Raw genomic sequence first — 14,257 nt, 5'->3', positions numbered from 1 at the left:
GTTTCAAAGCTATGAAAACATCAGCATGCACACTGATATTTACTTGCAAATGAGAGCACAGTGAACTTTCTAGTTTGCATTACAGTTAGGGATAAAGCAAGTACCAAGATTATTTGCATTTATTTTTTGGTTTTTTTAGTTTAATTTTCCATTTGTTGAGACTTACACTGTTGAAGAAGTAAAAGTTCACCCAAGGAGTAACAGCAGTGGACACAATCCAGAGGAAGAAGACGTACCACATGAAACTGCTACAGGAAGCAGTTTCCCTTGGAATGTAGATGGTGATTTAATGGAAGTTGCATCAGAGGTCCGTGTTAGGTAAGTCTAATTATTTCACCATCTTGTACTATCAGTTTTGTGTCTGATAGACACATAAATGGAAGTTGCTGCCTTATAACTATCAAAACAGGCAGTTGGGCTAATTTTGTTTTAAATTCGTAAGTCAGGGAAGCATAAAAAGACACATGTACAATTTTAATAAATAAAGAAGTGTAACTTTGTATTTCTTCACTAATTGTTATGTAGAACCAAAGCATGTTCTTTGGTTATGAGTCTCTACGTTGGCATTCTGAATTACCATTCTTCACAAACTATACAGATAATGTATGTCTACAATTTCCATTTTGAATTTTAAAAAATGGATTAAGATCTGAAACCTTGTGATGCCATCTGAATAGCAGATGGTTACAATTTAATCCCCCAGTCGTTTAAAATTTCCTTTTACCCACAACAAATACTGTAACACTTTGTGTTCAGCAGTTTGCTTTTATCGTCTTTCCAAAGCATACTTTACGTAAGAACAATTTTACATATTAACAAGAGCAATGGGTTACAAACAGGCTTGGGAACATGCAAACTTATTGTTGATAAGCATTATGACTCGGTGGGTAGAAGAAGTGTGCAGGGCTCCCTGAGTAGCCTGCTAGGTGTGAGCTTTCTACATTCGTGGGTGACTGGGCTTTACAGGAATTACTGCTGCTGATTTATTAGGCCCTGCATTTTTTCCTAGATGGCAGCTCTGCCATGAATGTATGCTCGTTGGCTATCATTAGATTTCTATTTGGTATTATGCACCACATTCGATAGGGGTTATGTGTGAAAAATAACAGAATGATAGGTTGATGAAATAATCATACATATTCTTATATTCTTTACAGAGTACACCCAAGACTTATCAATCTTTATGGAAAAAGCATGGAAGAAACGAATGATTCCAAAGTAACATGTAGTTGTTTATAAGCGGAATGTGAAAATTAGAATTTTAATACGAAGGGATATTGTCATGTTTTAAACAGATATTTTAGTAAGGAAAAAACTATTTTTAAAAGAGATTAAAATTGCTATTTTTGATGTTACTAAAAATTAGCTTCTAGGCTTTAAGACATGAAATATATACAAAACGATTTAAATTCTGGTTTTTGGAAAGTATTTATTGGAATGGAAAGTAAATCTTTCATATACTTGAAATTTAAACATGATATATCAATATTTAACCTAGATTAATTCCAAAATGAACTAATTTGGATTCCTGGATTTGAGTCCATCAATTCTGATGTTAAATTTCCTATAGCCTGATGCCAACAGACCACAGAGTTCATGTAAGAAAGACTGTCCTGATTTCTTGATGAGGTACGTAATCCAGCGGTATTAAATTACACAGCTAGGAAATGATATAACCAGAAATAGTACTATTTTTTCAAAAGCTCTCTAATACCTAGACTACTTGCCGAAAAGAAAACAGATGGATTTTTTAAAAAGTTATAGTACCACTTTGGTGAATATTCTCTGAAAGTTGAAAACTCAAAGTGGTAGGGTTTTGAAATCCATAATACACATAAACTATTCAAACTATCTAACTGGTTAGAATCCTACCTGAAATGGTGTCATTTCTAGTAGGAAGGAACAAAATTTAAATTTCCTCAGGGATCATCCTTGAGGAAGCAATTCTAAATTTGGATTTGATTTTCCACCAATGAGCCTAGACATTTTCTTGAAAGAACGACTTGTTTTTTAATCATAAAAAAACACAGTATCTTTTGTTCAAAGGGTTCTTTAAAATTGAGTTAATTAATTTCTATTGGTACACCCCCGAGTTCAGGAGGTTTCGTGCTCATTGGGTCCCACTGCTCAAATGCCTTCACAAGTTTCGGTGCATTTTTCATTCTCCAGCCACCAATTTGTGAACAGATAACTTACAGGAATTAAGTGGTCTGAGGAAGACAGCTGTTGGCAGGGACCTCTATGAAGTAATCCTCCTCCATAGTGGTAAAGACTGCCCTCTAACCTATCACTTCCCGTAACAGATTTCGAAAATTTGGCCACAACCTTCATATCAAGACAGATGTCAGAGGAAATTATATTCTGGTGTTTATCAGCATTTAGTTCATATGCATGAATAAATATTACAAAAAGTGATTGTATTTGCAAGTGAAGAGGTATTTTAGACGCAGAAGAACTACTTCATTATAAAAAGTCTAAGATAACACCAACAAAAAACTTAAAATACTTCAGCCATCACTAAAACATGGAAATTTCGATGTCACATTTTTACCTGATACAAGCTAAATCTATATTTTTCAATTTTACAGTTAAATTTGCTTCTCTATTTATTTCCCTGAAGAAGAGAATGCTCTTATAGTACTGGTGAAAACACATTTCGTACTTACATTTGAGGAGAAAGGAGTAACATCCAAACAAGAATTCGTTTATTTGCTGAATTTGATAGTCAACATTTTAAACAGTATCTAATTTGTATGAAATACTGGTCCCCAATATGTTCTTTGCAGAGCTTTGATTTTTAAAAATTAGTGAGGTACAGTTTTCATAGTTTACATATATCAGCTAAAGTGCAACATTCGATCTGTTTTAGAATATAAATTAGAATTCTAAGTACTGTTGTTTTTATAAACAAAAAATTTGATTAAAGATGGATTTTTACAATTTACTCTTCAGTACCTTTCCCTTGATAAAATTGTGTTATAGAAGGACTTACTGGATTTATACCTATATAATAAACATATTTTCTCTTAAAAACTTATGTATATATATATGTACAGAAAGAAAAAAATTCATAGCTGTATAAACAATAATTAGCCAGAAATTATCCCATTAAGCTCAAACCAGTGTATAACTTCAGTCTGAAGTTTGCTCATCAGGCCATAGTATTCATAGACTGCTGAATAGATGGTTGTTGATCAAAGGTTATAGGAAATATATTACAAATCAATGTCTTTAAAGATAAAATATGCTTTAAAATGATAATGTTCCTCTTCTATTCATTAGAAATATTAGAAATGAGTCCTTACCTATTTGGTGGAATTAATTTTACCAAAGCCAGCACATATGGTAAATAGTATTTCTTTTAAAGGAATGATACCTCAAAGTCCAAGTTTTCTCCAGTCGAGTTGTTTACTTCAACATAATTTCAATTCAGATGCACTCATTTCAAGGTATTGTCCAGGGATTACTTATCTTGGATAAGCTGATGCTTTAGTGTTTTTTCTATCCATTTAAGAGCTGAAAGATTATCTTTTTGGATATATTGAAGTATTACTTTTGGAGTTATTTTCTCTTAGAATAATCACTGCTTCGATTTTTCATCTGCATTAAGACATAACATGTCACAAGGTCATGACTAAAAGAAGTACACAGAAGAAGTCTGAGGCAGAATTCACGGTTTCTTGTAAACAATGTCTAAATTTGTTTTAGTATACTGTAACCTGAGTCTGTTATTCTCTCAATTTGAAAGAAGTCTTCAATCATCTTTACTGCTTTTACTGTTAATGTAACTCCAACTGTCTCTTCTGTTTTCTTGTTGTAGGATAGACTTGTACTGTCTTTTGAAGAAGCCAGCCTGAAAATAGCATTTAGTCACGAACATTAGCTATTTGATATGAGTATAATAAGAGTCAATGTCAATTGTAGTCAGCAAAAATTAGTTTGGGAAATAAATACTGGGTTAAAGAGCATTGTTTTGTTGTTACTGCAGGATTTCTCAGTGATGCACGCACTCTCCAAAATTGGAATTCAACATATAACGTGCAGTGTTTGCCCAATGCTTAGTTAGAAAGAACATCTTTCAAAACGTTTGTTATAGTTTGAACATTTGTTGAAGATAAGTTACCTTTTAAGAAGGCGTATTTTTCTAGAAAGACTGTGGTACTAAAGTTAAGAGAAATATGCAATCAATCAGTATAAGAATTAACATTGGTAATTATTAAAGGCTTACCTTCCACATAACATATGAAATCAATAAAAGTAAAATAAGTCCAAGTAGCAAGCTACTTAAAATAATAGCTATAGTGAAATGGCGTTTGGGTCTTTGATGATGTAGTCCTTCGAGTAGCACCTACATAAATTAACCAAAATAAAGAAACACCACTTTAAAACCTTGCCTCTATTTCGTTTGAAGCCCCTCCACGATCCCCAATAGTATTCAGAATAACCCATCCCATTCTCTTGCTGGTCTAACACAAACCATAGGAAACATTGGTAACTGTTTAGCAGAAACAGGGTGTGTAATGGGCCATATCTGTGGTTCTTCCTCCAACCCATCCTACCAAAATCACCTCCTGAAAGAGCTATGTCATGCCTTCCTGGCAGTTGTAGAAAATACCAATCCCCTGTAAAGTATATTAGGCTTGCCATGATTTTCCTGACCAAACACTAGCAATATTTTTTCCCACAATGTTTTGGTTAAAACGGTAATAATCTTACATGTGCAACATTCTCATCCTTGTTTAGTTCAATAACTTTTGGATTTGGCTCTGGAAAAGCTGTTGCTCTTATTTCAAACTTCAGGGCTCTAGTCTCATCCTGTTCAATAAATAAAAAAAAAAAGATCACTGTAGCCTGATACATCGTTTTGTTTCATGAAAACACAGAGCAGGGAAGAATCATGAGAAACTACTTCTATTCTAAAGGTTTTCACAAGTTAGCTTCTCCGGTTTCACCATTTGTAGTTAATTGCAATGCAATGCTTCCTTTGGTTCCAAAGGCATGTCCTTGGTATTAATTTATATGGCATCATTTTGTTGAAATCCTTTTATGAAACATGGCTGCTTTGCAGAGAACTTGATTTAAATGCTTATAATAGTTAATATTTAAATACTATTTGATAATTACCAGTGTATTTTTACCTTAGCTATTGAATTTTTATTCCCAAAGAAGACTTTCTTTGTCTGATAAACATTTCCTCAAATTAATTTTATTTGGGCTTGTTTTTCTTAATAGTGTTGTCATCTTTCTGCTCTGATCAAATACAGATTAGTGTACCAAATATCGTAATGAAAAAATCCGGTACAAATATTTATAACATTCAAAAATAAAATCAGTGGCTGACCTCAGAGCTTTACTGTCTAACAGAGGGCTTTATCACCCAGAATCCAGAGCTTGGGCATCTGTGGACAGGCTCCATAGACTCTAAGGATCTTTGAAGTTGTATTCAAAATCGAGATTTTTTTTATTTTTCATATGTGCGTTCATTAGGGTAGATGAGAATATATTCTTTTGTCAAATTCTTAAAGAGGACACTATGACCAACAAAAGTTAAAACTACTGTGTAAAGGTTATTTAACATTTTGGAGAGAACATGCAGAATTTTAGGGCTAAAAATAAATTATACACTTTATCTGGAGCAGTTTTTTTCAACAGGGATGATTCTGTACCCTCGAGGAGAGTCAGCTATGTCTGGAGACATTTCTGGCTGGCAGGACTTGGGAGGATTTAGTGGGGAGAAGCCAGCTATGCTGTTAAATATCCTACAATGCACAGGACAGCCCCTGACAACAAAGAAGCATTTGGTCCAAAATGCTACTAGTGCCCAGTGTTGAGAAACCTGGACCTCAAAAAGAGTATGGAGGCAGGCTGCAAAAGTTTAAATAACTTGTAACTAAAACAGACAGCTCTTATTTCCCTGTCGGGTGCGTGTTCCTCTTGACCACCTTGTGGTAATTTCAACTACTCCTCTTAACAAAACATAATAGCTCTCATTTCCTTTAGCTTATTATGTGCTGTGCACTAAGTGCTTTATGAAAATCATCTAATCTGCAGCAACCCTGAAAAAGAGATATTACCCATATTAATCTGATAAGGAAACTGAAGAACAGAACTCCAGATAAAACCAATGATCTCAAAGTACTTCTCATAAATATGCATACTGCTTCTTAGGAAGAAGTCCAACACGTATTTAATTTTTAATTCAACCTTTCAAAGTTCATCTTCTTAAAAGCGTGTTTGTGTTTTACTGTTGTTGATAAATTTTGATGTTTTAGTTTGATTTTCTGGAAGTCTTAATTTTTAGCAAATATATAGTAATAAATGTATACGATATACAATAGTAGGTTTTTAAGCATAAAGTAATTTGGGAAGAATTTTAAGGATATATGAAATGTTAAAGCAGCTAACTTCTCTAATTTGGTCAAGGTTCATAAACAGTTGGACATGCTTTCTAAAATCTCTTCATTATAGTCTATTTACAGTCTTAGTAATCTGTTTAATTACGAAAGCCATGTCATTTAGACAGTGTATTTTGTAGTGATAAATGGAAACAGTTTTGGAGTTTCACTCCAGATTTTACATTCATTCATACCGTCTTAATTTGTTGAATGCCTCCTTACGTACCATCCTACCTGTATAAGATGGTCGCGTTTGTAGATTCTATATGAAATCTTCTCCACAAAGTTGTCACTGTATCATAGACTTACCATTTCTAAAATGGATGGCCGACCCTCCAACTGAATGTGAACACTGGCTTCTTTTCCACTGTCCATTTTCCCAAAATTGCATGAGAAAGTTAAACAATGTGGATCAGCTCTCATGCAGTACTTGAAAAGAATACAAAAGAGCGATGTTAAAATTTCAACATTTTAAAAAAAGATGGCTAAAATATTTAGATGGCTGAATATTTAGATGGCTGAATATTTAGATGGCTAAATACACGTGGCATTCAAGATCTGCTCCCCTTAGTGGCATTTTGCAGAAATTTATCTTGATATAAACATGGAATTAAAGATATGCTTTCATTAGTGGCACTTAAAAAATTATCTTGTTTTAAACAAAACACGAATGTTTAGTAAATTAACAAAAACAAACTATTCGAACTAGATCACATGTTTTCATTATTCTTATGAGCTTAATCTTCTGGGATAGAAAAAGTAAGACACCTAATCAGAGTCTTGCTACGTTACATGTTCTATGTTCATTGTAAAACTTGGATCATTTTAAGGGCTTTCTTGGGTTTTTTCCCCCATACATTCACTAAAATGAAAATACTGAAAATTAATTTCATGCCACAAAGGCCGTTCAGCTGAGAACAGCATCTTGACCCGCAAAGGGTCTGACACAACGTCTGGTTGGCATAAATTGGGCACTTGTTGCATAAAGAATGAAAGTATATTGTATATATTTAACCCTGGGTGTCTCTCAACTCTCCAATCATGCCTGTTCCTCACACACAAGAACATTACCTGAACTGGCTTCTCTCCTATACTCAACTGACAGTTCAAAACCCCTTGGTTCATGGGTTTAAGTGTTTCAGTTCTGTAGGTTGGAAAGCAAAAACTACAACCTGAAAAATGGAAACTTACCAGTAGCCTCTTATCAGTCTTTGATAAAAATTTGAATATATCTTTCAGGGTCTCCATTGTGCCTTTTTTCTGCTCTAATGCACACTTTCTTTGGTAATTCTTAAAATGGCATTCTCCAACAGTAGTCTACAAAGAAAGAAAGAAAAATCTTACCCAATATTGGAAAGAACAACAGCTACATGGCTTTAAAACTTACCTTTTAAAGCTTACCTTTCCTGAAATATATCAAGTACTTATAAAATTGTGTGAAAATATTTTTTGATGTGGGAGAGATTAAATCTCTGTAGCAAAAAACGCAACAAAAACCCAGAAAAATTTTAAAGGGTTGGATATAGGTCCCAAATTGATCAAATGGCCTTAACTTTACAGAAATTAGGGCAATATGAAAAATGGACATTTGAACATTAGCATTATATTGAACATCTCTTTGGCTTTAGACATACAACAAAGTGTTCTAAAAGCATGCCCTACCATCTAAATCTGGGATTCAAGTAAGATTTTTAAGGATTATATATCAAATCTACTGAGTAGGTTTCTTTGTCGATTGTCTTAAAACTGGGAACGTAAAAACAATTCTGATAGAATCATCAACACAAGAATATTGATTCTTAAGTAGTTATTTGAATATTAATAAAAGGCTGAAGTACTGCTTTTTCAACAGTGGTCTCAAGCTTTATGGAGAATTCCACCAATTAAATTACTGCCACAGGTCCCTATCACAAAGAAAATCTACCAAAGATGGTAGAGCATAGTTCTCTTATTGTGTTAAGTCACATGTAGAGGTTCTACTGTAATCCTGCCATTCTAATGCAATATTCAAAGTGTACACAGTAAATGCACGGTGCATTCGTAGTTTAGACTAAGTGTGACTGAAGTAACAGAAATCTCCATTTTAGCAATATTACTTAGAATAAAGGAAGGAACACGTTTTTACCTGGACATCCAAAATGTTGAACAGTTTATCAGTTTGGGGAATAAAAGAATTTGGTATCGTTATTTCCACACTAATATTTGGAGCCATGCTTTGGCCAGTGTTGATAACCTGATAAGAAGAAAGAAAATTTAAACACTCAAAAAATACTTTTTATAGAAGTACAGATACCAATGAACTTTTCAGGCGAACCCATATATTTCATGTAACATTTATAATGGTGGGGGTTTGGAGTTGGCAGCTGCACGGCAAAAGGAGACAGAATATCTATAGGCAGAACTTTAAAACGTTTGTTAATAATATAACTAGTCATTATTCCTAGACCTCTCCTTTTGGTGCCGATGAGACCAAACTGTCTACGCTGATGGTCTACCGCAGAAGTAGTCTGAGGAAAAAGACATCAATAATATACAGTTGACCCCTGAACCACTCAGGGGGATTAGGGTCACTGACCTCAGCACAGGTGAAACTCCTAATATAATGTATACTCAGCCCTCTGTCTACCTGGTTTCTCTGTATGTACAGATTCAACCAACCGTGGATTGAGTAGTACTATAGTATTTACTACTGGAAAAAAATCCACATATAAGTGGACCCGTGCAGTTTAAACCTGTGTTGTTCAAGGGCCAACTGTACCTGGGTATGGCACATTATAGATCTAGAAAACCACGATCGGTTGTCCTTATAACTAGCCCATGAGGTGGGCTGACATTTTATTATTTGCCATCTCAGGAAAATGCTGAGGTGTTAACGTTGTAACCAAGATGAAAGTTAAAAAGTGACAAGAAGCGGGACCAAAACCCAGGTATCCTAATTCTAAATTCTATGTGGGTTTCACAAAGTCACTCTGTGCTGAGAGAATCATCAGCAGCAGTAAGTGAATAAAAATATTTTAAATTCAGGAAAATTATAATGCTGATGCACTCATGAAATCAGAAGAGGGTAGGTTATTGGGTTTTAGGAAAAAACCAGTTTTTTAATAATGCATAAGGGGAAGATATTTCATTACTGTTGATAAATCTGGGGTTTGCAGAACGCTGAAGAAGGAAATTGGGCCAAAATATGGCCTCCTGAGAACTATAAAACCAACACAGTAAGTCAGAAAAAAGATGTGCTACAATATCTAAATGAAATAGCATGACTCAAAGACCTGCAATAATCTTCTGAACGCACACGATGTAAATAGAGAGAGAGTATCCCTGGGCTTTGGGACAGGTGGTAACTGCCAGGCCTTGGAAACACAGGGCAGTTGCAAAAGGCAATGTCAGCAATGGGGACCCAGCACTGCCCAGACCTTTAGACAAGGTCTTCCTGACGCCAGCAAATAACCAAGCTCACTTACAATATTCTTTATGCATGTTCGCCTAATAACATTTAGACCTCCGAGAACATCTTCATACTTGGACAAGTCACCAAGCCTACAGACTGAAAGAATCTCCATGCCCAGTCACTCCATTGTAATTTAACTAGACAACACTTGCGAACTATTATTTGCAACGTAATAAATAGGCCTTCTAGAGTCCAACTCAGTTTCTGTTTATCAGAGTACAAACCCCCACTGGACTGTGACAGGAGCATTTTGGGGGACTTCAAAGTAGAGGGCGACATTTTTCCAACACTAGGGTATACTAGTGTAACAACAACTTGAGTATGGACTCAAAAGAATTTTGAGGTCATTCTTCTTCCACAGACTGGGGCAGTGGCCCAGGAGTTTGCATTTTGGATAAGCACCTCAAGTGATTCTGATACACATTTTGAAAAGCACTGCCTTACAAAACATGATAATGTACCTAATGCAGATTCACTCACAGTCTGTAGATTGTTATATAGCTCTTGAGAATGTGTGAGCAGTGCTTTCGGTTCAAAAAATGTTTTTGTGGACATTATCTCCAATTATTTGCTCCTTATCAACATCCATGCTGTAACAAAAATTTCAGTTTGACGGTAAAAAGTGTTTAATGAAACTTTAGCTTTCTCTTAGTATGTTAATACTTCTGGATGATGATGATACTCTTTCCTTTTTAAAAAGATTATTTAATAAATGATGGATCACTTGTCACGGGTCCTATACCAATGGCTTGAAAGGCTGACCAAGCAGACCTTAAATGGAGATGCGGAGGTAAAAGCTTCCTTTACTTGGTAAGGTTAGGACTTGTATGAAGCTTGGACCACGAAGAGGTTTCACTGATTTGCACCCAAAGATCTTGACCTATTCTGATTTCTGCATGCATCTTTAGCAGATTGAGTTCCTCCCATAACTTTGCCTATGTCAGGCATTACCTCTGTTCCCAGGAGGTACTTACTGTAAGGAGAGGTAGTATAAGGAGAGGTAGTATAAGGAGAGTGGGCTCAATAACAGGGACAGGATGAATGGGAGAGAAGGCGCAGAGGCCCACCAGGCAAGGGCATGAGCCCTGCTGCAGCTCCCTTCTCGCCCTCAGCCAGCTGAGGTGGCCCAAAGCTGAGGGACGCCACACAGATATGATGTCCTCTGGAGCAATGCGTCGGTAACATTCTTTCAGTTTGCTACAAATATCAGCACAATCAACTTTTCTTACGTGGAAAGTGAAGTTCATTTTCTCTGCCATACACATTTCAGGCTCATTTTCCTCCTTTGGGCCATACACAAACGAAGTTGGGTTTACAAACCTGCCAGAAATGAATTCAGATTTAATTTAGCTGTCTTATTTGATGAGGTATTAGAAACAGTCTTTCTCTCTAGTCTAAATATAGCATATCTCTTAAATATCCCTTAAATATGCCATCATTCAGACGACAGGTGCCTCTAAGTACCATGGAATACTTTTGGTTTCTTGTAAAGATAAGAATTTTAGGGAAAATGTAATGAAATTAGAAAGCCACGTGCTCTGACTGGGGTGATAACTTCTCTTCCCGCCAATATCCTTTGCCTTCCCAATACTGCCTGGCTCACTCCAGTGACCATTCCTTCTCTCTCAGCCCTCAAATGCTTCACGCAAACTTGACGAATATGAGATAAATTCTTAGCTTTTCCCTAGGGCTCCAGTATCCTCCTGTATTTCAATCTAGCTGACAGATGTTTGAGTGATTTCTTAGCACGCCCAATTCCTGCTGGCTGTTCGTAATGGACCCCAAGTCTGGGGAACAATTCAAACATCAAGAAGTAGGGCAAATTTTTGTTAGGCTACAAGGTTGTCATTCCTTTACCTGAGATGAGACACATGCACGGTCAGTAATGAACTTTAAGACGTATTTTTCTAGGAAAATCCCGACTCCCCAAGTTGCTAATAGTTGGCAGCTAACATGAGGTAATATGTTAGAGACTCTTTTACAAAGGAAAGAAATGAGAAATATTCCAATGTTGTAGATTTAGGCAGCTTGACAGTTGCAGAGCATCCCTTGCTCAAAATGAGATGTGGATGATGGAAAAGCAGGAGGACATACTTATAACAGAACCAAGGGGCGAGGCGAGGTAAGCATTCGAACCCAGGCAACGTGCAATTGACTTCTCTTTGCTCCCCACTACTCGCCCTTGAATGGATTCCTCTTTCCTCCGCTGGTTTTCTCTCACAAACTGGAGAATCAGTTCCATCAGTTTCGGACACTATTTTTATATAACTATATAACTATATAACTATATATTTTTATATAACTATATGCCACCTTTATGGGTGACTAGGGATGCTTTATAGTTAGGGCAACTAGAAGAGCTCATCTATTTGTCCTGTGTCTCATATTGTCTATTGCTTTAAAAATGTGGTTTTAAACAAAGATTAGTAGGCTCAATAATTTCCAGTAAAATCATGAAAGGTTTTCATGATACTCCTTTAATTCCTTCTCTTCACATCTCCTTCCTGAGTCACAGGAGGGTCCATTCAAACAATTACTAAAATTGTGAGGAATCAGTGACTGCGGGGCCGTGGGTATGGAACTCTGTAATTCACGGATATAAAGAGGGGACAAGGGAGCCGGCTTTCTTGTATCTCAATTCATCTGCCACGCAGGTAGATGCGGGGTCTGCACAAGGGCGATTTGGCCAACCTTCCACTTCTCTGAACTTCACACTTGCCCTGGCCACTGAGCATGATACGAAGTGCACGCTGGCACTCTGGGGCCCTGGCCTGCACGGCGTACCGCTGAATGGTTGGACGTGGCCTCATATTGGGCTTTTCCAGTAAGAAATCTCCTCCATTGGGGCATTAGTTTGAGGTGGTCTCAGTGATGACTACAGAGTGGGTTAAAATAACGAACACCTAAGCAATGGGCTGCAACACCGAGGTAATTGTTAAGAGACAGAAACAGCACATGACCTTTTCTTAAAAACCTTTAAATAGGCTTTTGACCAGTAGTTTAAGAAGCAACAGAATTCAAAATCAGCTCAGAATTTTACAGGAGTCCTCCATATCTACTCACCCATGAACAGTTAGCATGACTTCATACTTGAGAGGTACTGTTAAAGTCACTTTGTTACGCTTCACGTTGCCTGTTTCTCCTTCATTTTCACTACAGAAGCAAATAGAAAACACCGTCTTAGAATCCAGTCAGCACAAAACTTCTCTTCAGAGGGAACTAGTTACGCCCCATGTATACCTAATGTACTTGGAGGTTGGTTTAAAAAATGCTTTTTGAGGAGCGGGGATAAAAGTAGACGCAGTAGTAAGAAATATTTACGTCAGAGTTGGCAGAAATTTGCTCTCATTATTTATGCTGTTATTTGCTTCTGTGCTATAAAACCCTATGTTAGAAGGGTTTTTTGTTTGTTTAACAGATCACATAAAGGAAGTTTTCTCCTGCAGACAATGGAACACAGCTCCATGGTTCCCCTAAGGTCACCCCCCTTTTCTCCCCCCAAAAGTCAGGGGTTCATTTCCTTTAACACAATTGTTTTTTCATAATGAAATATACCAGGCGGCATGCACTGTGATGTTGAGATCCTCTTCTGCTCTGCTGAGTGAGCTGGCGTCCAGAAGAAAGCTAATATCTGTCTGAAAAACATAGGGAACGCTCATTTTAAAAACAATCTAGGCACAAATATACAATGGAATATTACTCAGCCATAAAAAGAAACGAAATTGAGCTATTTGTAATGAGGTGGATAGACCTAGAGTCTGTCATACAGCGTGAAGTAAGTCAGAAAGAGAAAGACAAATACCGTATGCTAACACATATATATATGGAATTTAAGGGAAAAAAATGTCATGAAGAACCTAGGGGTAAGACAGGAATAAAGACACAGACCTACTAGAGAATGGACTTGAGGATATGGGGAGTGGGAAGGGTAAGCTGTGACAAAGCAAGAGAGAGGCATGGACATATATACACTACCAAACGTAAGGTAGATAGCTAGTGGGAAGCAGCCGCATAGCACAGGGAGATCAGCTCGGTGCTTTGTGACCGCCTGGAGGGGTGGGATAGGGAGGGTGGGAGGGAGGGAAGGAGACGCAAGAGGGAAGAGATATGAGAACATATGTATATGTATAACTGATTCACTTTGTTATGAAGCAGAAACTAACACACCATTGTAAAGCAATTATACTCCAATAAAGATGTAAAAAAAAAATAAAAAAATAAAAATAATCTAAAGTTTGTTTTTACAATCTGAATTTTAGTTTTTCTTATTATTTATGTTCTGTGAAATACAGATACGAAATGATGTCCTACAAGCATAGGCTAACCCTCATTCAGAGAACTACGGGGAAGCTGTCGGGTCTGTGGCAATTTTAAAGCAGCAGCATTTCCACGAGTGACGTTCAGAGACAAA

At 36.5% G+C, this 14,257-nt stretch overlaps 2 protein-coding genes across 2 annotated transcripts in view; one reads left to right on the top strand and one right to left on the bottom strand.

Moving 5' to 3' along the window:
* The window catches only part of CERKL (CERK like autophagy regulator), a gene marked incomplete at its 5' end in the record, with an annotated part of 149,243 nt that extends 145,955 nt beyond the window's left edge, over nucleotides 1-3,288 (top strand). Inside the window, 2 exons of the mRNA XM_082841519.1 lie at nucleotides 140-318; nucleotides 1,158-3,288. Of these exons, the coding sequence (XP_082697645.1) occupies nucleotides 140-318; nucleotides 1,158-1,239 (261 nt within the window). The 3' untranslated portion in view covers nucleotides 1,240-3,288. The remainder of the gene's footprint in view (nucleotides 1-139; nucleotides 319-1,157) is intronic.
* The window catches only part of ITGA4 (integrin subunit alpha 4), a gene marked incomplete at its 5' end in the record, with an annotated part of 82,925 nt that continues 71,954 nt past the window's right edge, over nucleotides 3,287-14,257 (bottom strand). The window contains 9 exons of the mRNA XM_082841518.1: nucleotides 3,287-3,853; nucleotides 4,229-4,348; nucleotides 4,717-4,815; nucleotides 6,705-6,824; nucleotides 7,587-7,712; nucleotides 8,521-8,628; nucleotides 11,076-11,166; nucleotides 12,910-12,999; nucleotides 13,402-13,481. Of these exons, the coding sequence (XP_082697644.1) occupies nucleotides 3,755-3,853; nucleotides 4,229-4,348; nucleotides 4,717-4,815; nucleotides 6,705-6,824; nucleotides 7,587-7,712; nucleotides 8,521-8,628; nucleotides 11,076-11,166; nucleotides 12,910-12,999; nucleotides 13,402-13,481 (933 nt within the window). The 3' untranslated portion in view covers nucleotides 3,287-3,754. The remainder of the gene's footprint in view (nucleotides 3,854-4,228; nucleotides 4,349-4,716; nucleotides 4,816-6,704; nucleotides 6,825-7,586; nucleotides 7,713-8,520; nucleotides 8,629-11,075; nucleotides 11,167-12,909; nucleotides 13,000-13,401; nucleotides 13,482-14,257) is intronic.

Source organism: Leucopleurus acutus (assembly GCF_964270905.1).
Source record: "Leucopleurus acutus genome assembly, chromosome: 6".
In the NCBI taxonomy this organism is placed as follows: domain Eukaryota; kingdom Metazoa; phylum Chordata; class Mammalia; order Artiodactyla; family Delphinidae; genus Leucopleurus; species Leucopleurus acutus.
The sequence above is the reverse complement of the archived record's forward strand: the minus strand, read 5'-3'. Positions and strand labels throughout refer to the sequence as shown.